Below are 24,273 nucleotides of genomic sequence, written 5' to 3'. Positions count from 1 at the left end.
AATCACGATTTAACGGTTAATTTAACTCCGATTTTGATGATTTGTTACAATTACACTCCTTGACCTTATATGAATACAATGATTGAATTCGATCTTCAATTTAAAATATTTACACTAGTGGATACCACAAAATCTTATGTTATACTTAATAAAAGTATGAATAAACTATTAAGTATTAGTGAATCTATTGTTTTGATGGGATACTCATTCTACGAAACTAGTTTCAAAGATCCAACCGTCAAACATGTTTGTATATACTTCGAGATCGCATACGTCAAAAATTACAAAAAACAAACATTCAGAGATCAATTAACGGGACAAAACTTTTCGACGGTTATAAAAAGAAAAATCACGATTTAACGGTCATTTTAACTCTAATTTTGATGATTTTTTGCAGCTACACTCCTTGACCTTATATGAATACAATGATTGAATTCGATCTTCAATTTAAAATATTTACACTAGTGGATACCACAAAATCTTATGTTTATACTTAATAAAAGTATGGTATAGTACTATTGTTTTATTTTTTTTCATAATTATTTTGGTAAACTTCTCATAATTTGAATGATTTTTAATGTTTGGTTTTTCTATGCTTAGTTTATGCAGAAGATAGTTATGACGTGGAAAACCTTATTGAAAACATCATCAACATAACTATTGAAGGCAATAGATCAAGCCAAAGTTCCAATGCAATTTCATGATGATCGATGTAAATCGAGGATTTTGTAAATTGAGGTTTAAACTTTTGAGAAAGATTTCACAACCTTGAAAACAAAAACTGTTTCATTTTGCATATCCTTGCACATTTAAAATTTGTAATAGATTAGTAGTGTATGTATTATTTTTTTATTAGGCTCTTATTTTCGAGTGTAGATGTAGTACTTAAACGACAAATGTGTTTTAATGTTTTGAAGTAATATTTATGTGGCAATGTGTGGTATGTGCAAATTTAAGAAAAAAAATATATTTTTCTTAACGGGTCATAACGGGTCGGGTCACTTTACCCGTTGGGTAAAGTGACACGACCTGTTAAGGACCCGTTAAGATAACGGGTGTGACACGACACGACCCGTTAAGATAACAGGTGTTACACGAAAACGACACGAACACGACTGACACGACCCGTTTGCCAGGCCTAGTCAAAACAGAGCCTATGTTTTTCATACAGTCTATGAGCTTCTGAGCCACCCCGCCCCCCCTTCTGAAATTAAGGAAGATAATAACATTTCATGGTCACACAATAAATACTGTGACCTTCTTCTCCGACAGTACGGAATCGAAACGACAATAGCACGAGGACACCTGGCTGATTGCTGTCCCGATGCAGCCATATTTCACGGTCAACGTTCTTGAAATGCCAACTGCCAACCCAAGTTAATGTTTAGAGGATCAATTATTTGTGTGTATTTACCCTCTGTAGGCGTTCCTTGTTTGTGACAAACCCTTGTCATTTTATTCAGCGTGACCATTACACCGTTACTTGATATTATTACTCCGCTCAACTAGCTTAGCTAATTAGCTTTCTTATCCTTTACCATAATTTAACATTACTCTTCGTGTGCAAACTCCAATCCATCACTCATTTCACAATTATTGAGCCATCTGCCTATAGCGAACCATTAATATCTAGGGAGAATCACGCTGTCCATATGTTTCGATTGAACTAGAACGAGTGTGTTGTGTACTTCCATGGAAACAAAAAGAAAAGTTCCTGCATGATTTTTGATATGTTGGTACCTATGAGAATGTATGCATTTGGTTCTAGATTGTAACCTAGATATTATTTTCTTGCCTTGCTTCGTTTCCATTTTTCAACGAATATATTCTGTTACGCAGGCCAATCTCTAATGTTTCTAGCGATCTTACTGTGGAAATAGGAGCATCAAGCTTTGCACTTCACAAGGTGAGTGAAACCGGTTCAGAACTAGTCTATCGTTCAATTTGTTGCGGTTACAAGATAGTTATTCATTAGCTTGAGATAAAATAACTTTGTGTCACGATTAAATGAAGACTTGTCGAAATAGTAATGTGACGATGACTGTGTTGCAGTTTCCCCTAGTTTCTAAGAGTGGAAGGATTCGGAAACTGTTGCTTGAAGCAAAAGATGCAAAAGTTTCGCGCATAATTCTCTCTTCTGTTCCGGTTGGACCAGAGGGATTTGAGCTAGCTAAAGTTCTGTTACGGAGTTCATGTTGAAATTACAGAGTCAAATGTTGCCATGCTTCGTTGCGTAGCGCACTTCCTGGAAATGACGGAAGAGTATGCTGAGAAAAATATGGAAACGAGAACCGAAGCTTATCTGAAGGAGACGGTGCTACCAAACATATCAAAGTCGATATCAGTTCTTCATCGCTGTGAAACCCTCTTGCCTGCAGCAGAAGAAACCAACCTTGTAAGCAGGCTTATCAACGCAATTGCAAACAATGCATGCAAAGAGCAGCTCACCTCTGGCTTATTGAAACTTGACCACAACTTCACTGCAAAAGGAGCTCCAAATATGGAACCTGAAACGCCCGCAGACTGGTGGGGAAAAGCGCTTACAGTGCTTAGCCTCGACTTCTTCCAACGCGTTCTATCCGCGGTGAAAACCAAGGGTCTTAAACACGATATGATCAGCAAAATCTGAAGGTGTCTACACGACAAAATGCAAGAGATCGAAATTGGAAGAAAAAAACTATGAAGCTTTACGTGAGGCTTGGTGTTGCAATTTCTCAAATGAAAATTTATTGTTGTCCGGTGATTGTTTAGGTAGTTTTAATTGGTGGATATTGAAGTTTGGTTGGTGTGTGTATTGAAGTTTGGTTGGCTGGTTTGTATATTGAAGTTTGATTGGTGTATGTATTGAAGTTTGGTTGGTTTGTTTTGTATATTAAAGTTTGGTTGGTTGATGTGATTTGTTCGTTTTTAGAAATTTTGTCGGAATATAAATCATCTTTAGATTAAATTTTTTGTAAAATTAAGAGTAATGTGGGTAAACTAAATATGCAAACTAAATAATGTATTACTAATAAAAAATAAGCACGTTAATCAACACTTAAGTAATAATCCAATCATCAACTTTCATGTCATTTAGTTTACAAAGTTTGTTCTACGAATTTAGTCTTCCTAGCATTACCCTAAAAGTAAATTTAGAGAACATAATTCAAAGATACAAAAATATCCTTACCCGAAAAAAATTAGGATTAAAACCATTTCATAACAATTAATACATTTTAGGTCTTGAAATTAAATTTTGTCTTTCAATGAACCTAAATATTTGAGTTTGAGTCCAAGGGTTGGAGTTGGTCTTAAACTATTTGTTTTTTACAGTCAAAAGTGCTTTGTTTAGCGGAAAACTTCAAAGTACTTTCAAGTGTTTTCCATGAAACACATAGATTGTCAATAAAAATTTCAATTAAGTACTTATGAGTTATGAGCTTTTAGTTTTAGATAAGCAATCCTACTACCTAATGACCCAACTCTTTGGAACGATGCATTCTCGGAAATTACTAGATAGAAGATTGTGGTAAGCGGGAGGAAGGTGAGGGTGATGTCAAGTCATTATGAGCCCTTGCCCCCTTATGCCTTGGGCAATACACATGCTACAGTGGCTGGAACCACTAGTAATTATCGTTCAGCCATACAACAATGAATTTATTCTCGGGCCTTGTCACACTATGAGAGCTGGCCATGCTCGAAGTCAAAAGAGAAGAGAAGACACAACATTAAGTTGTCGGATAGTGTTATCTACACACTCATTTTTACTTTCTACACACCCTCTCAATTTCCAAAATTAACAAGGGCGTGCGAGAGATAAAAAAGAGTGTGAATAACACTACCTAAGTTGTAAGTCATCGAATCTCTCCAAGCATGGGATGGGGATCATTTTCCCTCCCTTTTTCCCTCCCCTCCCTCCCCTCCTCTCACAAATTGTTTTTCTTGTTTCTCTCTCTACTTGTTTTTTTTTTTGTTTCTCTCTACAAATATGAAATCTTGAGCGTTTAAACAGGAACGGCAGGAAATGAAGGGAAGAAAAAAAGAGAGTGGCGAGAATCTTTGTTCCCACGCGCGGCTACCTCCGCCTTTTGCTTTCCTTCCCCTTCTTCCTTACTGTAAACTTTACTCGAACATATTTCAAGCTATGTCATAATTAACATTAGAGTAATACTGTAAAACCCAGGTTAAAGAACTTGATCTGGTTTACCACTTTAAGCAAAAGTAGCAAATAATGATGGGTCATATCACTTTCTATGTTGGTTTCTTTTCAAATTTGTTTCATTGTGTTGAAGAGAATCGAACACTGAACGTAACTTAATTTTTTCTGACACATTATCCTAAACGCCTGGGCGTTCTTACTTTAACTTGGATTAAAATGATTAATAACCCAAGCTACATTATGATCCACCCACCCACACGTTGGATCACTACATTGCAATGCTTTGCTTTTTCTCATGTGTCTAAAATAAAGAACTGAGATTCTCTCCAAATCACTGTGTTTGGAACCAGCAGACTCATAGATCGGACCACTCATGTAAAGCTTTACGGCCTCATTTGTCTGTCCCACTGCCCTACCTCACACAAATCACGGGCCCATATCTCTTTCTTCCCTCCTTAAATGACCAAAAAAATTTAGTCCGTTGGCTCGGAACTTGGAGATCCAGAGAGGATCTCGATTCCCAAATAAGCGTGCTTAGATTTTGTTTATAATTCTTTTTTACTGTAAATAATTACTGCCACACACTTCTACTCACCACCTGCATTAATGAATAATGATTTAAACTCCTTTCACCCTCATGGGTAACCACAGAAGGACTCAGACATCCTTTTGCCAATGCTGTCCTTACTTTATTATTATTTTTTCCAAATTCCCATCTGATTTAAAATATATTTCTTTGATACATGGTTCACAAATTCTGAAAACTAGATTAACCTTAAAAAAAAATGAATGAGTCCCAATGCAATAGCTTATTACCAAATGATGAAATTTTGATTTGATGAGGCAGCTCTGTAGACTGCAGTGTGACAGTGTCCAGCTTCAGAATTCTGCAAAATTATAATTTTTTAAGTAAATATATATATATATATATATATATATATATATATATATATATATATATATATATTGTAATTGAGGAGGAGTAGTAATAACGCTTATAATAAAAGAATTCTACAAAATTATAATTTTTTGAGTAAATGTATATTTTAATATATTCATATATTGTAATTGAGTAAGAGTAGTAATAATACTTGTAATAAAAGAAAACGTTGTGACTCACGAGCTTAATGAAGTTTGGCTTTAATTTTGCTAAATAGTTTCTGTTACCTTTCATTATATATAAAAATTTCATTCCAACGAAGGAAAATCCTTCATTTTATCTTCATTTTATCATTTTACCTACAAGCGGCATTTTGATAAAATTTTGGCTTTCATCGATGATATATTTCTAAATGTATGCAAGAATTTCACCAGTTGTATGCAAGAATCTCACTGTTCTTTTCACTTGGTCACTCATAATTTGATACATTGTTTGTGCCCAATAAGAAAAACAAATTAAAGCAAGAACTTGGCTGGAATCAATAAGTGCACCCAGCAGAGCAGGGCACTCCAATTTCTTCTCTTTGCCCTGCCAGCTTACTCTGTAACAGTGTTGAAGCAACATATGGATTGGACCACCTGCCAACTGTTCACAATGAAAAAGAAGTTAACCAACTTGATTAATTTTTTTACATGAGTATGCTGTTATCGTAGCGTTTCATATTAATTAAATAAAAATATATGTAAGTTTTTATTCCGTAACGTGGAGTTTGTGACACGCAATACTACGGCAAGAGTGTACCTGTGCCGTAAGTTTGCACATTGCTCCAATATTAAAATGTTGTTCATCACCAACCGATCATCCAGCAAACAAAAAAGAAAAAGAATTGATGAGGTTATCATTGCCACCTGATCGACTCAATCCCACGCCATCATGAGTCCAACATTGTCACACTAAGAGCACTGAGTACCACAAATGTAAAACCAAATTTAATACAAGCATGTGTTGCCAAGGTAATTATGTTAAAACGAGTCATTAAGAGTAGATATTGTAGGAATCCTTAGAGATATTGTAGGAGTCCTTTATTAGGAAAGAATTATATTGGGTTATAGCCTCTCTTGTAAAACAAGACTATGATGTTGCCGATGTTGGATTTTTCAATACGCCTCCTCACGTGGGATCCAATTAGTGGTCATGTGGGAGATCCACACAACTACAACCATGTTGAACCAATGAGACTCATCCTACACGTGGGACCAAAGTACCCAACATCATTGCGCACGGTCAAGGGGACCCACCCATCACGTGGTAGTACACTACGGGTTTGCTCCTTGACTCTGATACCATGTCGAATTATCAGAGAGACGTGTGAAAAGCCCACTTCCAACAACATCGATATTGTCCCTAACTTGATAATTACAACTTGCACAATCCATCAAATGTGGAGTTTTATCACAAAAGGTCTCGGTATTAGTTAGAGTGGAGTTAGGATATTCACAATCAAATACAGGGTTGGCAGATCAAGTGACAGATACAAAGCAAGGTTGGTGGCGAAGGGTTATACTCAAACGTATGGTGTGGATTACCAGGAAACCTTTTCACCAGTAGCTAGGATGAATACGGTACGTGTTTTAATCTCTTTAGCTGCAAATATGGATTGGCCACTAAAACAATTTGATGTGAAGAATGCTTTCCTTCATGGTGGAATCTAGAAGAAGAAGTATATATTGTTTTTCCTCCTGGATATGATGCGAATGGGAAGATTGGGGTGTGTATATTGCGTAAGTCTCTATATGGGCTTAAGCAATCACCTCATGTGTGGTTCGACAAGTTCACTCATGCAATGAAAAAAAATGGGTATCATTAGAGTCATTAAGACCATATTATTTATGAAGCTTAGATTAAACAAAGTAATTGCACTGATTATCTATGTAGATGACATGATTATTATAGGGGATGACTCATATGAGATAATTAGATTGTAGGAGAATTTGCATTAGAGTTTGAGATGAAAAACTTGGGAGATTTGAAGTACTTCCTTGGAGTTGAGGTTGCCCAGTCGTCCAAATTTCTTTATTGAGTACCACAAATGCACAACCAAATTTAATACAAGCATGGGTTGCCAAGGTAATTATGTTAAATTATGTTAAAACAAGTCATTAAGAGTAGATATTGTAGGAATCCTTAGAGATATTGTAGGAGTCCTTTATTAGGAAAGAATTATATTGTGTTATAGCCTTTCTTGTAAAACAAGACTATGATGTTGCCGATGTTGAATTTTTCAACATGCCTCCTCACATGGGATCCAATTAGTGGTCATGTGGGAGATCCACACAACGGCAACCATGTTGAGCCAAGGAGACTCATCCTACACGTGGGACCAAAGTACCCAACATCATTGCGCACGGTCAAGGGGACCCACCCATCATGTGGTAGTACAATACGAGTTTGCTCCCTAACTCTAATACCATGTTGAATTATGACGAGTGAAAGGCCCACTTCAAACAACACCGATATTGTCCCCAACTTGATAATCACTTGCACAATCCGTCAAGTGTGGAGTTTATCACAAAAGGTCTCGGCATTAGGTGGGGCGGGGTTAGGATATTCACAATCAAATACAGGGTTGGCAGATCAAGTGACAGATACAAAGCAAGGTTGGTGGCGAAGGGTTGTACTCAAACGTATGGTGTGGATTACCAAGAAACCTTTTCACCAGTAGCTAGGATGAATACGGTACGTGTTTTAATCTCTTTAGCTGCAAATATGGATTGGCCACTAAAACAATTTGATATGAAGAATGCTTTCCTTCATGGTGGAATCTAGAAGAAGAAGTATATGTTGTTTTTCCTCCCGGATATGATGCGAATGGGAAGACTGGGGTGTGTATATTGCGTAAGTCTCTATATGGGCTTAAGAAATCACCTCGTGTGTGGTTCGACAGGTTCACTCAGGCAATGAAGAAAAATGGGTATCATCAGAGTCATTCAAACCATACATTATTTATGAAGAGTAGATTAAACAAAGTAATTGCACTGATTATCCATGTAGATGACATGATTATTACAGGGGATGACTCAGATGAGATAATTAGATTGCAGGAGAATCTTACATTAGAGTTTGAGATGAAAAACTTGGGAGATTTGAAGTACTTCCTTAAAGTTGAGGTTGCTTGCTCGTCCAAATGTATTTCTTATCTCAACAGAAATTATTTATTGGATTTGTTAAAAGAAACTGATATGCTAGGGTGTAAACTTGTGGACACCCCTATTGGAGAAAAACATCATCTGGATGTTTGTCCGTGTTATAATATGAATAGGTGACTGGCGTATGCTTTAGGGCAACTGTTAGCATTTCAAAGCTTGTGTGAGAGCCGATTAAGAGGCTATACTAGATGTATTGCCTCCGTTTCTTAGACTTGACTAACCTATGTGCAAACTGACATTCACGCAATTTTTCTCTTGTCTCTCATGATTGATTAATTGTTGAGAGTATGAATCCTATATTGGGAAAGAAAGGACATTGCATGTGCTTATAAGTAACTGGGCTACTTCTCATATTGCCAATTGATTTTACGGTGGAATCAAATTTCTTTATGGAATCAGAGCAGGTTGTCCCTCGTGTGAAGTCCAACGGCCACACGTGCTCCGAGTCACCTAATTTGTGTTTCTACGTCCTAGTTTGAAAATTTGTCACACGGGAGGGGGTATATTGAGAGTATGAATCCCGCATCCAGAAAATAAGGGACCTTGCATGTGCTTATAAGTAATTGAGATACTTCTTATATTATCAATTGATTTATGGTGGAATCCCAACTTTCTTCACTAATCTATGTGCAAGTGCCGTTCACACAACCTTTCCCCTCATATTCTCTTAAGATTTTCACTAATTGCCGCTCCTTGCTACACATTGGGTATAGGTCCCGCCAATTGATACCTGAATTGGTAGGTTTGATGTACAATGTTTCAGTATCACATAATAATTTCTCGTCATTGAGCCGTACAAGGCCTCCAGATGTCCAAACCGTGGTGGCTGAAAGTATGTAACACGGGTATACATCCCTTGTGGAATATATGATGGAAATGCATGTTTGGTTCTAGAGGACAATGGAATATAGTTTAAGTGGATGCGTTGTGGTTCTAATTATATCAGGTAAACCCACTCATCCTTTAAATTTCTACTTTAATTAGCTTTACACATAATTAACGACTTAATTTAAGCAAAAGCTTTAAGCGAGTAGCTTTCACTAGCCATGATTACAACCCCCAAAAGCACTGCAGCCCTTTCAGAAATCCTGCAAAATTCCCTCACAAACATTAACCATGTAAAAGCAACTCACTCAGTCACTCGCTCCCTCTCACTACCTTTCACCGAAAAGTGCTTTTGCAGCTGCAATTCCTTGACTTTTAGATTAAAAACCTCATCATAGACACTCATTAAAGTAATTAAATTGTTTCAAAGTCCCCTCCTTTGTTCTTGCTCGGTTTCATGTGACTTTCTCCTCTCTCCAGCAGCATTTTTCTTTTTCTCTCTTTCCCCAAACGATTTCTCCGACAAATGTTGCAATGTGCAACTGGAAACTGAGAAATCTGAGATGGGGTTTTAGTGGAAAGTGCTTATGTTGCTGAAAGTTTGAGGCATTTGAACTTTTTGTAGTGGGATTTGGAGGTGCAGGATTTTGAGTGGGAATTTATGAAGTAAGGTGTTTGAAAATTTGAGAAATCTGAGACGGGTTTTTAGTAAAAGTGCTTATATTGTTGAAAGCTTGAGGCTTTTGATAATTTTGTAGTGGGATTGGAGCTGCAGGATTTTAATCATAAAGTGTTTGAGGAAAGATGGGGGCCGTCACCATTGGTGAACTGAAGCCTAGCATTTCCGGGAAGCGGTCGTTTCGTCCGAGTTCCAGCATAAGGCATGCCACTGAATGGTAATGTTCCCCCTCATCTTCTGTTTTCTTTATATTCGAGCGATATCTAATCGAATGTAAAATAGTATAATGCGAGAGCGGGAATTAAACTTTGGCACATATTGCAATAGCCAACTTGATTACACCAGTTCTGCGTTCCTTTATCTCTTTTATTGATTACCTACATTTAATTTTAGCCTTATTTTCTCTAGCTTTGAGTCACATGGTAGTCTCTACTTACTTACTAGTAACTCTATGTTGCACGGTAATACAACCCGAAACACGAAAGGACACGAAAATAGAGTTTTTTTTTTTTTAACATTTTTTTGGGATTTGAGTGTCAAAACAGAGCCTATGTTTTTCAAACAGTGTATGAGCTTCTGTGCCCCACCCACCACCCTCCTCTGAAATTAAGGAAGATAATAACATTTCATGGTCACACAATAAATCAAGTGAGCTTCTTCCCGACAGTACGGAATCGAAACAACAATAGCACGAGGACCACCTGGCTGATTGCCGTCCAGATGTAGCCATATTTCACTGTCAACATTCTTGAAATGCCAACTGCCAACCCAAGTTAATGTTTTGAGGATCAATTATTTGTGTGTATTTACCCTCTGTCGGCCCTGAACACATGTACGGACCAGTTGTACAAAATTACAAATTGTTCCTTGTTTGTGACAGACCCTTCTTGCTTTATTCAGCGTGACTGTTACACCGTTGCGTGGTATTATTAGTCCGCTCAACTAGCTTAGCTAATCAGCTTTCTTATCCTTTACCATAATCTAACATTACTCTTCATGTGCAAACTCCAATCCACCACTCATTTCGCAATTATTGAACCATCCGCCTATAGCGAATCATTAATATCTAGGGAGAATCACGCTGTCCATATGTTTTGATTGAACTAGAACGAGTGTGTTGTGTACTTCCAAGGAAACAAAAAGAAAAAGTTCCTGCAGGATTTTTGATATGATGGTACCTATGAGAATGTATGCATTTGGTTCTAGATCGTAACCTAGATATTGATTTTCTTGCCTTGCTTCGTTTCCATTTTTCAACGAATTTATTCTATTACGCAGGCCAATCTCTGATGTTTCTAGCGATCTTACTGTGGAAATAGGAGCATCAAGCTTTGCACTTCACAAGGTGAGTGAAACCGGTTCAGAACTAGTCTGTTGTTCAATTTGTTGCGGTTACAAGATAGTTATTCATTAGCTTGAGATAAAATAACTTTCTGTCACGATTAAACGAAGACTTGTTGAATTAGTAATGTGACGATGACTGTGGTGCAGTTCCCCCTAGTTTCTAAGAGTGGAAGGATTCGGAGACTGTTGCTTGAAGCAAAAGATGCAAAAGTTTCGCGCATAATTCTCTCTGCTGTTCCGGGTGGACCAGAGGGATTTGAGCTAGCTGCAAAGTTCTGTTACGGAGTTCATGTTGAAATTACGCAGTCAAATGTTGCCATGCTTCGTTGCGTAGCGCACTTCCTGGAAATGACGGAAGAGTATGCTGAGAAAAATATGGAAACGAGAGCTGAAGCTTATCTGAAGGAGACGGTGCTTCCAAACATATCAAAGTCGATATCAGTTCTTCATCGCTGCGAAACCCTCTTGCCAGCAGCAGAAGAAACCAACCTTGTAAGCAGGCTTATCAACGCAATTGCAAACAATGCATGCAAAGAGCAGCTCACCTCTGGCTTATTGAAACTTGACCACAACTTCACTGCAAAAGGAGCTCCAAATATGGAACCTGAAACGCCCGCAGACTGGTGGGGAAAAGCGCTTACAGTGCTTAGCCTCGACTTCTTCCAACGCGTTCTATCCGCGGTGAAAACCAAGGGTCTTAAACAGGATATGATCAGCAAAATTTTAATTAACTATGCTCATAATTCTCTTCAAGGACTTGTCGTCCGAGATAACCAATTGGTGAAAGGAAGCCTCTTGGATTTAGAATTGCAAAAGAAACAAAGGATCATTGTTGAAGCTATAGTTAGTTTGCTTCCAACACAATCAAGGAAGAGTCCAGTTCCAATGGCGTTTCTTTCGAGCTTGTTGAAAACTGCGATTGCAGCATCAGCGTCTACTTCTTGCAGATCCGATTTAGAAAGGCGGATTGGTCTGCAGCTGGATCAGGCAATTCTCGAAGACATCCTGATTCCGGCAAATTCACATGGAAACAACCACAGCACAATCTATGATACAGATGCTGTATTGAGGATCTTTTCGATATTTTTGAACTTGGATGAGGATGATGATGATGAAGATAATCACTTGAGGGACGAAAGCGAAATGGTTTATGATTTCGACAGCCCTGGATCTCCTAAACAAAGTTCAATCCTGAAGGTATCAAAGTTGCTAGACAATTATCTTGCAGAAGTTGCACTCGACTCGAACTTGATGCCGTCAAAGTTCATAGCACTAGCAGAGCTACTTCCGGACCATGCTCGAATATTAAGTGATGGACTCTACCGAGCTGTGGATATATTCCTCAAAGTGAGTAATATATATACACACACATTATGTATATATCTCGCTCTCGCTTTTCTTTCTGTCACTGTGTGCAAGTCCTAAGCAAATCTGAACTTTTTCCTACAATGACAGAAGATTTCGCACTCTTGTTTTCTTCTTCTGTAATCCTCCTTTTGTTTTTGTTCCTCAATGCTCTTGATACTTAGTCAATCCAATGGAGAGGAGAGATGCGTGCAGGGGACAAAAACGGAGTGCGGAAATCATTTCCCTTTAAATTTTGTGCATGCATTTTTCTTTTCAAGATGTTGATCAATACCAATCTGCTTTGTGTTTGTCTATAGGTGCATCCTAACCTCAAGGACTCTGAACGCTACCGCCTCTGCAAAACCATCGACTGCCAGAAACTATCCCAAGAAGCCTGCAGTCACGCAGCGCAGAACGAAAGGCTACCAGTACAGATGGCAGTTCAAGTGCTCTACTTTGAGCAAATCAGGCTCAGAAATGCAATGAACGGTGGCCACAACCAGTTCTTCTTCGGGGCAATAAACGGTACACAATTCCCTCAGCGATCAGGCAGTGGTGCAGGCAGTGGAGCCATTTCGCCAAGGGACAACTACGCGTCAGTCAGAAGAGAGAACCGAGAGCTGAAGCTTGAAGTTGCGAGAATGCGGATGAGGCTGACAGACTTAGAAAAAGATCATGTTTCTATGAAACAAGAGCTTGTGAAGTCACATCCTGCAAACAAGCTGTTCAAATCGTTCACCAAAAAGTTGGGGAAGCTCAATGCATTGTTCAAGATCAATAGTATCAAGCCTTTAGGGGGGAAGGCGCATTCGGAGTCCAGATTTCCGTTCCAGAAGCGAAGGCGCCATTCGGTTTCATGACAAACTAGGAGTGTGAATATGTATACTAAGTGTAACAAGAGCGTATAGTATATATAATTGTTGTATTAGTATGATTATAAGTAAGTGTGGTGGCTTTTTCTAAATTCTAATCTAAGTTTGAAAGTTTTTTGAGTGTGCTTTGAGATTCTATTTGTTATACATATATATAACTTGTATTCATGAAATCACAGCTCCCTTGAACTTTTGGTGAAATCTTTTCCGTTCGTGATATAATATGTGAATTAGTAACATCACGTGATTGTGTGATGGCTATATCTAAAAACTTTTTATGTTTGAGACAAACAATAACATTATGTCATGTTTGATGTCAGAGATCTAAATGCAGTAGGCACACACCAAACCAAAATTTGGCCTTAACTAGTGAGTTTGGTTTTTTTTTGGTTGGGGTGGGGTATTTTCTAAAGGATGTCGTTTCAACTAGATTAAGAGCTCAACAACATACGAAGTTTGTTTTTTACCAAAGGATGTCGTTTCAATTAGATTAAGATTAAAAGCAATGAGCTCAACAACGTATGAAGTTTGTTTTTTTACCAAAGGATATTGTTTCAACTAGATTAAGGGCAATGAGCTCAACAACGTATGAAGTTTGTTTTTTTTACCAAGATTAATCATGATCACGTGTCACTTCATCGCCGTAAAAAAACCTCACCAACATATTATCAATACATTTTTAATGACGCAATGCAATGTGACATCCTGTATAGAGAAATTTAATTGGGGCTTACTAATCAACTCAAAGATGCTTGACAACTTATTTACAAATAAGACATTGATTGGTATAATAACAAATTGACTCTGTGGCCCAATGGATAAGGCGCTGGTCTACGAAACCAGAGATTCTGGGTTCGATCCCCAGCAGAGTCGTTTTCTTTTTAATTTTTTTTTGTCCTCGGTTGCTGCTTCGCGCGTTTTCAAGGGAAGCGTGGAACGACGACGTTTTAGTATCTCGAGCAGAAGATATCTCTGCGTGCAATAGTTGTAGAACAAAAGAGAGACGGCGGCGCATCATCTAGCGATCAATCGAGAGAGAGATATGAGCAGGCCGGTGTTGCCCTTCTCCAGAATCTTCATGTACCTCCTATTAAAACCCTAATCTAAAATTTCAATTTTTTTCTTTGTTTCTTCGTTTCAGTTTTAGGGTTTTCAAATGATGCCGAGAAGATTGCTGATAATTAGTGGTTGATTATGTGGGTTTTCTGTAGTTTGATTTGTGTGTAATTAGCCCTAATTCTTCTTAAAAGTTTAAAGCTTTGAGTTTAAACTTGTCTGTTTGGTTTCGGTTCATCTATTTCCCAGATTGATTAAATTGATTTAGGGCATATGGGTATTGGCATTAGCCGTAGTTGTTTGGTAAAATTAATTTACTTTCTGCTGTAAATGGGGGTAAGGCTAGCCGACATTCACCTCTCCCAGACCCTGCGTAAAGCAGGAGCCTTGTGCACTGGGTACGACTTTTTTTTTGTAAAATTCTCAGTGAGAGTTGCAAGCTGGGATCTTTATATGAATGATAAAAGAAAAAAAATTTGCAGTTTGAATTGGTAGCATGTTTTGTAGGGTGGGTGAACTGATTAATCAAAGATTAACCCGCTGGCCCGACCCTGATCATGCCGTGTTCCCAAGTTGAAATTGCTTGCTGCACTGTGGAAAGGAAGCTATTTTCCCCTTTTGTCTCCCTTTGAAAGCACATGGGGGAATTCGAAGGATTTCGTTAAAACCTCCAGGATTGTTTTTAATTGTAGGTTTTTTGTATGTTTGGGTCATGAATTAAACAAAAACTGTGTTCTATGCCATTTGTAATAGTAGGGGCTGAATTTTATGTGTCTCTCTGATGCCCTGTGTATCGAATTCTTGCTATTAACTAGTTCTGATGGCCCTAAAAGTTATGTATCTGAGAGAAGGGAGTGATGTTTCTGCTGAATGTCAGTTGTGTGCTTGACGTCTTTCTTTCTATATTTATTATATTTTGCGAGTTTTTTCTTAGCATATTATTTTAATTTTTATTTGCATTTAATTGGGATTATATCATGTTTCTTGTTGCATAGGAAGCTAGAGCGAGAGATGGAAACTGTGGTGAAAGTACTGCAGCCTGGACCTTTAGGAATCATAGAGCACAAATTCTCTGGTGAAGAGATACACAAGGCAAATGCTACGGTTCAGAGGGCGGTGGAAAACTGGAGACGGAATGCAATCCTAGAGCAGACAAGTCCATTCTTAAAAGAATATATTCAGAAGTGATGGATCTGCTCAAACCATTTTTCATGGGTAATCGAACAATCAAACTTTTTTGAATACATAAACTTCTCTCTTCCTCAGCAGAGCTTTTTACCAAATTTGAAGAAAGGCTCTCTTAGTTTCTTCACCCTCTCGCTCTTTGCGAGAAGTGAGAACCTATCACAAATGTGCAGCGCATGTATTTCTTTCCTAGTTTTGTTTGTTATGTATGTTATTTGATAAAGATAGAAATGCTTTATTTGGTTTAGTTTAAATAATTACCCGTTTGTGAAGTATCCATATATCCCATCTTTCACAGATGTAAAATTATGGATTCACTGTGTAACGTTGACATTGATAAGGTAATAAGAGTCTGCATTTGTATATGTCGGTTGTAGTTATGATCCATTTAAAGCTCATCGTATTTTTTCTTATTGTCTGCATGGTATTTTACGGAAATGAATTTCTATCCATATATTGTGAACAAGAAGGAAATTGTGAGATGTACTACAGCTTGTGGGCAAATGTCAACTTTAGTGGATATTTTTTTCAGAACCAGAATAAAGTAAAGCAAAATGCAAGACCTATTCGTGGCATCCTAACCACGAATTAGAGAACTTAAGGTCCCATTTTCTTGTTTGATGGATTTCCTTTGAGCATGAGGTAAGTTCAGCATCAGTAAGTTTTCATATTTTTGTGGTTCATAAATCTCGGTTGATGCTATATGCTGAGCAGTTGTAGAACTATTGCAGTTAAGTATATGAGTGCTCTCTGCTTTTATTAAACATGCATATAATATAGTTAAGGGAGATTACAGGAACTAAAGACATACAAGTTCATCCACTTCGACAAGAGGAAATCAAGGGTAGTACTAGTACAAGATAAAGAAGGTGAAAAAAGCTTAGCTTTATAGAGTATATATCGACCTCGTACTGACTCCCGTTCATGATACCAACCGAAACAAGAAATGCTAAGAGGGAATAGAAGAACTGTTATTTGAGCTTTGTTAAGTAGTGTAGGTCTGGATTTTATAGTATAATATATGTTATAGATATATGAGAATGTCATTCAGGTTCTATTCCAAACCCAAATAGCATTGGACCTTATGAGCATTGGGACAAGCTGGTTTCTGACTTGGAGGCTCATGACCTTTTCAGCTCCGCCAACGAACTGTTGCCCTATGAAAACGGCTGGCACACTTGGTTCGCACCTCAGCTCCTGAACTAGTGTCCTTTCAATAGCCTGCCCATTTGGCATTTCATCTAGCTCATACACAGTTGGGTTTGCCCCGTAGCTCGATATGAGTGTCTTGATGGTGTGGCTCATGCAACAAGAGCTCTTGCTGAAGATCACCACCGGCTTTTCGGCCACCATGCTTGTTATCGTGTCCATTGCGAGTCAGAGCCCGGAGACAAACGATTAAAAGAGTAGGGAAATGTGTGGGTTGTGAAGACTGAAGTGAACTAGTCGAGCTTGCTAGCTTCTTGCTGTGAGGAACTTAGAACACTCGAGTGGTCTATTTTATAGTGCATTGCATTGCTTTGCAGATGGGGCAGATAGAATAATTAGTTGATAATGACCCCTTTTTGGCTCTCTTCAAACTAGTGTTGTCCTTTGGAAATGTCCTTGTGGAATAACAACTTGCAAAAGATGTGTACGACAGAGGCATATTCATGGCCTAATCATCAGTGTAACGTAACGATAATTTGGTAGTGTTTTTGAAATGGTTGAAATGGCTAAAAGCATTTTTAGATAGCGAAAAATATTTTTGGCCGCTTTTTGCAAAGAAAATTATGAGTGCTACGAACAAACTCAGACTTAGGGTACAATCGTTGCTATTAGAGAGACGGCCCATAGTCCAGCTAATGCCGCAGATTCTTCTAGAAATAGTTACTGTATTGTATCCTTGTAAATTGAACTGAGTACATGTATTGTATCTTTATACATTGAACTGTATTAATATACCCTACTTAAATTAGGTCTCTTGTATGGTAACCTTTGATATCAATCATAAGCATTCAGTCGATTATCTCAAGTCTTATTATTTCTTTGCAGTTGCATTTGTATTCATTTGGAAAGAAGAGTGGGTGGTATTTTTGTCTCAAAGACGCTGAGACTCGGTTGGAACAATTTATTGTGGGCAAATCTAAAATTTTTTGTAGAAAAATAGTTAAAATTTTCTTTAGTAGCAATCTGCAAGGGTTTAATGTGCTTTCTAACAGCTAAAAGTGATTCTGGCTACGTTTGCAGATTAATTTAGAAGTGTTTTTAGGTTATAGAAGCATTTCTTATAGATTCTTTGTCAAGAGCTATTTCGGAAGCATTTCAAGTGTTTTTCTCTAGAAAGCACATGAATTTCTCAAACGGATTTTGTTATAAAAACGCTTCTAACAAAAACACTTATAAGCAGAAATGATTTTTGAAGAAGAAATCCCAAAGGGCTCTAATATGATTGAATAAAGATAGGGTTTCATTGAAGGATGTCACTGTAGCAGGTGGAAATAGTGGAATTTATGGTAATAAAGCTTTTGGACATGTATTAAAAGGGTAGTGTTATTTACACACTTTTTTTTTTTACTTTTTACACTCTTATTAATTTTTCTTCATTGATTTTATTCAAATCATTCGATCTAACAGCCAAAAATTAATAACGATATATGAAAAGTAAAAATATGTATGTAGATAGCTAAACCCATATCGAAATAAAGGACACCATCTTTCTACCCTATCTGTTTTGGAGCATCTGCCCTATATTCTGCTGAGGTGGAGACAGCTGAAGTGGGTTTATCCGAAGGGGCGAAAGATTCCCATCCATTTCAGTTGAAGCACCAAAAGCGATTTTGTGAGGGACAAAATATGCTTAATATAAAGGCTAATCTTCCTTTTTAATAAATCCACGTGATTACCGTACAAGTAGGGGAAGATACCATAACATGTGTTTTTTTATTTTTTTATTTTTTTTATTAATTTAAGAGATGCTAAACATCTTTCTCAAAAAAAAAAAAAAAAAAAAAAAAAGGAAGAAGAAGAAGAGATGCAAAATATGACCTATATATTTAGGAATCCAATATTATGTTTATGTGGTCTGTTAGCAAGTATGACTAAAAGCTTGCTATTTTCTTGACAAACAATATGTTTACAATGAAAGCTCATCATTATAATGGATAATTAGATGTTCAGAAAGATAAAAAGTTTAAACTGATATGCTGCAATGGGAGGATATTGGAACCCCATAGCTCATTTTGCTATTTATGCACTCACATTTTGACAACTGAATGACCAAAACGTGGTTGTTGTTGTTAGCGTAATTATTGCCAAAAGCGTGATAAAAAGTCAAAAAACATGCCTAAAAGTAATAAATTATAACAATACTATAACGTTTTCCGATTTTTGTCATGCTTTTAGCAATAGCTACTTCAACAACAACCATGCTTTTTCCGTAGTTATTGTCCATTTTTCTTGTAGTGAGCATTGTTGTCAAACAAGGATCTTAACCCCTATAATCAAATTCGAGCCATGATCTCGTCGATAAAGAATCATAACTTAAGGATGTAATATAAGCTACCCGTTAAGAATTTTGTACGTACCTTTTGCAGAGTAGTCCAATCAAAAGAAACTAAATCAAGATTTGAATAAAGAACTTTCACGTGGGTAGGTAGCAAACACTAACGTCAAAAAAAGAAACAAAACCTTCACGTACGATCGGTTCTTATTGCAAATGCCACTTATTAGTTTGTTCAAATATATATATATATATAAAAGCCAGTCGCATTCGTAGGTATATATAGCTTTTCCGGATGATCATAGAACTGATTTTGTCTGATTTTTATTCTGAGATTAGGGTTTCAAGAGCATAATGTTCATGCAACTGATCAGCATGCCATCCGGATAATATTTTTCATAAAGTTAGATTTGTCTGGAGCTACGATATACATTTTATTAACAAAATCAGGATGATATTGATAATATATGAACCTGATACCTGAGCTTATTAATTTAAAGTGACTATAAGTAATCAAATCATATATATTCTTACTTAAATCTCATAAATATCCTTTTGATTTCATCCTTGAATATTGTGATTTTTTTCGATAAAATTAAATCTAATGACAACTTTTGTATATACTTGTAGGTTTATAACTTATTAGCAAAAGTTCCTGCAAATTTTCTTAAATTTTTAGAAAGCTTTTGCATGCAAGATGTTGAAGCATATGTATCACCTTAGAAATCTAATGAAGCTCGTAATGATTTCGTAACCAATTGGATTGCATATAATTAAGTTAAAACAATATAAATGTTGATTAATGGTGGGCTGCACCTTTGCTCACGACTCTCAAGTGGTGGTATTGCTCACCATTCTACTTATCACCATTAGATGAGTTTAAGTTTTGAGATTTGTGTCTATATTCACTACACAGATTTCGAAATTTAAACAAATCTAATAGTAATAAATAAGGTGATGATCAAAAATATTCCCTTAATAGTGGACACCTACGTAGACCAATTCCTTTTTTTTTTTTTGCACAAACGATATTATCTACATTAAAGGGGTAGGGAAGTTGGCTAAGCCTCACAATGAGTTAGCAATAATGTGATTCAAATTCGTCTTTGGCGAAAATCAAAGCTAAGATCTCTCACTTAAGTGAAAAGAAACACTATTATACCGTAGTACTAAGTGGCAAACCAATTCAAAAATTTAACAGAGGAAAATAACTATATAAGCACCTAGCTCAATAGTTTGCATTAATTTTTGGCTAAATAGCCAAAATGGTCCCTGAGATTTGCATAACTCATCACTTTGGTCCCTAACATTTCAAATCAATAAAAGTGGTCCCTGAGATTGTCCACCATCCATCATTTTGGTCATTCCGTTAAAAACTCCATCAAGTATCCCGGAGCTCTTGGCCAGAAGTTTGGGCAATTTTCAAAGCTTCGTAACTCAATCGTTTCTTAACCAAATTCGACCCATAATATATCAAAATGAAGATAGGAAAGTGTAGAATAAGATTATACCTATTCGGAAGCCCAATAGCTACCGAAGATGTCCGGAAAATAGCCTCAAAGTTGACTGGTCCGAAGGAAAACTGGAAAACTGGAAAACTTGCCGGAAACTAGATAAACTTTAAATGTTTATAACTTCTTCAATAATCAACAAAATCAAGTGATTCAAAAACTAAAATCATACTTCTTGACAAGACAAAGAGAATGATACCTTTTTCGATAGCTAACTCGACGTGGTTTGGCCGAAAAACGGCACAAAAGTGGTTGTCTTGGTCTTGAGTTAGCCACTTTCGAACCTTTTTTCGGACAAACCGTAATGATTTAGCTGTCTAAAAAGGACCATTCTCTTCGTCTTATTGAGAAGTATGATTTTCATTTTTGAATCACTTGATTTCTTTGAGGATTGAAGAAGTTATGAATGTTTAAAGTTTACCCAGTTTCCGGCGAGTTTTCTAGTTTTCCCTCGAACCAGTCCACTTTGAGGCTATTTTTCGGCCATCTCCGGCAGCCATTGGGCTTCCAAATAGGTATAATCTTATTCTAACCTATCTTCATTTTGATATATTATGGGTCGAATTTGGTTAAGAAACGATTGAGTTACAAAACTTTGAAAATTGCCCAAACTTCTGGCCAAGAGCTCCGGGACACTTAACGAAGTTTTTAACGGAAGAACCAAAATGATAGATGATAGACAATCTCAGGGACCACTTTTATTGATTTGAAATGTTAGGAACCAAAGTGATGGGTTATGCAAATCTCAGAGACCATTTTAGCTATTTAGCCTTAATTTTTCAAATTCATGAGACGTGGTTTTGTTATTTCAATAGGCTGCATGCATAAGAATAATTGGTAGGACGTCAATTTTAAATTTTACTTTTTCTGGATAAGTGGGGAATGTATTTTTGTGGATAACATATGTCTAACAAGAATATATAAAAGATATTTGCAATGCAAGGACGGTTCGTGGCATCACAAAACGTTATTATCGACTTTGCTTGTTTTGGTTTTAAAATATCCACCAGATAGAAATCTACGTACGTTAGTTTGCAGCACAGCTAAAACCCTAGACAAAATGAAGTTTATCGACGTCAGAAAATTCCCAATATGGCATTTTTTTGTACGTGTAAAGCTCTGATAAGTTGTTCTTTTCTTCTTTTCCTTGTCATCACGTGGTTCCTATTCCATGTTTTCTTGTCATTTTTGCAGGACATATGTGAGCATCCAGCTGGGACCTCTCATGCAACACGTGATTATTCATAGTATGATGTCATTCGATCGTCAACTCCGGGGGAGAGATTTGCATGGAATGGATACACTGGTGCCGTAGTGCTTCGAGTAAAAAGACAATGTTATGTGAAGAAAAACATATACATAGCATCACATTATTGCTTTGAAACACTAAAATATGTTGTTGTGCACTCATTCGATCATTCCATGAAATCCTTTTCAAGCTCTTCTAAACAATGAGAATGTCATCATTATAGGAGCATTTCAAATAAATACAAAATACACATGACATATAGTTTAACCTTCTCCAATGATAATACATGAGTGACAATGTTTATAATAATACCACAATAACATCTTCATTGCATAAAGCCCTTCTATTATAGCTAATATACAAATTTTATCACATGGTACATGCAAGTAGCTTAAAATCTTCAGAGCTCAACAGAATCTAATTGCTCAAACGTACCAGCAAGGTGGACCATATAACTCTCTCACTGCCATTATTTATCACGTTATTACATGAGCAGTTTTGTCTTGAGACCAAAGGTCCGGTGGCTCACTGGTAATGGAAAAGTAAGAAGAGTTGTAATCCAAATCATCAATTAACAAGTGTATCCAGATTTTCCCCTTAATTAGCTAGATTTATATTTCATAAGAAGGTTTCAGTACGTAATCTATAGTTCAGAAAACAAAATCCAAAGGCCTCTTAATTAATGTATCCTTCTCGAACTTAATTAAGGTTGAGATAAAAAGTGAATGGGTTGCTTGTAATGTTGTAAGTGGTTTGCTCTCGTAGATAGAGAGTTATTCTTCAACCCACTGCATTTTGTATCAAATACAATACATAAGTAATCTCCGACAAAAATAAAAATTAAGGAAAGAAAGAGCTAGAAGTATATGCAATTACAGTATTCATAAACGTAGTGACAGAAGTTCTCAATTTGGTACTCATATACCTAGATCAAAGTACAAAAAGATCGAACCGGCCCCTTCGTAGGGCCGGTGGTTTAGAATTTAGGGTTCAGTACATAACTGAATATTAAATCTACACACACACACACACACACACTACTTTTCGTTCCAAATCCAAATAGCTTTAGCTCTCATGAGGAGAGGGACAAGCTTATTCTGTACATGGAGACCCATGACTGTATTATTTCCGCCGACGAACTGCTGCCCTATGAACACAGCAGGTACGCTTGGCCGACAACCGAGCTGCAGCAGTGCTCTCTCAATCTGCTGCCCGTTCGGCATTTGATCCAGCTCGTAAATTGTAGGGTTTGCTCCAAACCCACGTAGGAATGACTTTGTAGAGTGACTCATGCAACAAGAACTCTTGCTGAAGATCACCAATGGCTTCTCATCCACCAATCTTGCCACTGTGTCCATTGCTAGATATTAATTGCTTTGTGTATGTGTTAAAATTGTAGAAATTTTATCTTGATGAGTAACTTGAGGTGCATTGTAGGTCTATTTATACTGGTTACTTATTCAATGTGCATGGTAGGATTTGCAATATTTTAGTTTGATCCACAGAATAAAAGCTTAAAGTTAGCTACGGATAGTAGGATAAATTGCTATTGTAATCCGATTCCCAAATTACCCTTTTTGCATGCATGGTTAATTACTTGATGGTAACCCTAGCTAGAATCACTGGTTCTGTTTAGGACATGATTGACCATTGGGAGCGTGAATTCCACGTCGAAAAAATTAAGGGACAAAAAATTAAGGGACACTATGTATGCTTTATAACAAAGTTAAATTACTCTTTATATTGTTGATTAATTTTATTGCATAGCCCCAACTTCTTTTATTTGGTATGCTTGCATACATGAATGATACTGATATATATCTGTTCATGCATGTGCCAGACCAGCATTCTGAAAAGAACGTTGAGGCGAAACTTGTCATTTCCAATTTTGGTATATTTTTGTTCATGTATGTATCGCGATATGAAGGATATGGAACAAACAAGTGGCATAACATATATATTGCATGCAAATTGTGGCAGCGTTAAATTTCTGAGTTACCCTTATCATACAAGAAAACAATATATATAGACAGACATGAATTATCATCTTTTGAATATACTTATTACTAAATTAATAATTAAGTGAGCAGATTTGACAACCTGCTCTATCTTTTGCACTCAAATTTAAATCTTTCTATAATTTTAATGAATTTAGTGTAAATATTCACATATCAACAATTAATAATTAAGTGAATGAAAATCATAAGATTAGTGTATTTTGGTATTTATCCGTTATTGCCTATAGCTGATCTTATTCGGAAGAATCTAGTTAAGTGGAGAAATAAGTTGGGTTTATCTAATGAGTAGGATAACAAGATTCGCGTCCCATTCAACTGATGAAGAGAACCTAAAAGAACCGAAAAGCTTGTATATAAAGTCAATAGAAGGAAAAATTTGGATACATGAGATTTTGATTAAAGGTGATCAACTAGCAAGGCCGGATCCGAGATTTTAGTAGTCCTGTGCAAAACATAGATTGAAACTCTAGAATTATCTCGAT

The 24,273-nt window shown here is 36.8% G+C and overlaps 3 protein-coding genes and 2 non-coding genes across 6 annotated transcripts; 3 read left to right on the top strand and 2 right to left on the bottom strand.

Moving 5' to 3' along the window:
- Positions 1-9,461: 9,461 nt before the first annotated feature.
- On the top strand, positions 9,462-13,464 carry LOC103430624 (BTB/POZ domain-containing protein At1g03010-like). Of its 2 annotated transcripts, XM_070819443.1 has the most exons (5): positions 9,462-9,715; positions 9,808-9,945; positions 11,007-11,073; positions 11,220-12,419; positions 12,737-13,464. In XM_070819443.1, the coding sequence occupies exons 2-5, from the start codon at positions 9,854-9,856 to the stop codon at positions 13,277-13,279; spliced, it is 1,902 nt and encodes a 633-aa protein (XP_070675544.1). In that variant the 5' UTR covers positions 9,462-9,715; positions 9,808-9,853; the 3' UTR covers positions 13,280-13,464. The 2 variants fall into 2 exon arrangements, with proteins under 2 accessions (XP_070675544.1, XP_017186498.1); XM_017331009.3 differs by lacking the exons at positions 9,462-9,715; positions 9,808-9,945 and adding an exon at positions 10,672-10,916.
- Positions 13,465-14,091: 627 nt separating this feature from the next.
- On the top strand, positions 14,092-14,164 carry TRNAR-ACG (transfer RNA arginine (anticodon ACG)). The gene has a single exon. It is a non-coding gene; the product is annotated as a tRNA-Arg (tRNA).
- Positions 14,112-15,897, top strand: LOC103451548 (uncharacterized). The gene is made up of 2 exons (XR_001791817.3): positions 14,112-14,371; positions 15,343-15,897. It is a non-coding gene; the product is annotated as an uncharacterized protein (transcript).
- Positions 15,898-16,286: 389 nt separating this feature from the next.
- Positions 16,287-17,106, bottom strand: LOC103451549 (monothiol glutaredoxin-S6-like). Its single transcript, XM_008390960.4, has one exon. It carries the CDS (start codon positions 16,901-16,903, stop codon positions 16,580-16,582), a length of 324 nt encoding a protein of 107 aa, XP_008389182.1. The 5' UTR covers positions 16,904-17,106; the 3' UTR covers positions 16,287-16,579.
- Positions 17,107-22,666: 5,560 nt separating this feature from the next.
- On the bottom strand, positions 22,667-23,171 carry LOC103451550 (monothiol glutaredoxin-S6-like). The gene has a single exon (XM_008390961.4). The coding sequence runs from the start codon at positions 23,129-23,131 to the stop codon at positions 22,811-22,813; it is 321 nt and encodes a 106-aa protein (XP_008389183.1). The 5' UTR covers positions 23,132-23,171; the 3' UTR covers positions 22,667-22,810.
- Positions 23,172-24,273: the final 1,102 nt, after the last annotated feature.

The sequence above is a fragment of the Malus domestica genome, chromosome 03, assembly GCF_042453785.1.
Source record: "Malus domestica chromosome 03, GDT2T_hap1".
NCBI lineage: Eukaryota > Viridiplantae > Streptophyta > Magnoliopsida > Rosales > Rosaceae > Malus > Malus domestica.
The sequence above is the reverse complement of the archived record's forward strand: the minus strand, read 5'-3'. Positions and strand labels throughout refer to the sequence as shown.

What these genes read in the sequence shown, in the direction of transcription:
- LOC103430624 (XM_070819443.1), top strand. Translation starts at nt 9,854, where the DNA reads ATGGGGGCCGTCACCATTGGTGAACTGAAGCCTAGCATTTCCGGGAAG. An exon ending in CAAGCTTTGCACTTCACAAG is followed by an intron (nt 11,074 to 11,219) that starts GTGAGTGAAACC and finishes ACTGTGGTGCAG; the next exon opens with TTCCCCCTAGTTTCTAAGAG. An exon ending in CTGTGGATATATTCCTCAAA is followed by an intron (nt 12,420 to 12,736) that starts GTGAGTAATATA and finishes GTTTGTCTATAG; the next exon opens with GTGCATCCTAACCTCAAGGA.
- LOC103451549 (XM_008390960.4), bottom strand. Translation starts at nt 16,903, where the DNA reads ATGGACACGATAACAAGCATGGTGGCCGAAAAGCCGGTGGTGATCTTC.
- LOC103451550 (XM_008390961.4), bottom strand. Translation starts at nt 23,131, where the DNA reads ATGGACACAGTGGCAAGATTGGTGGATGAGAAGCCATTGGTGATCTTC.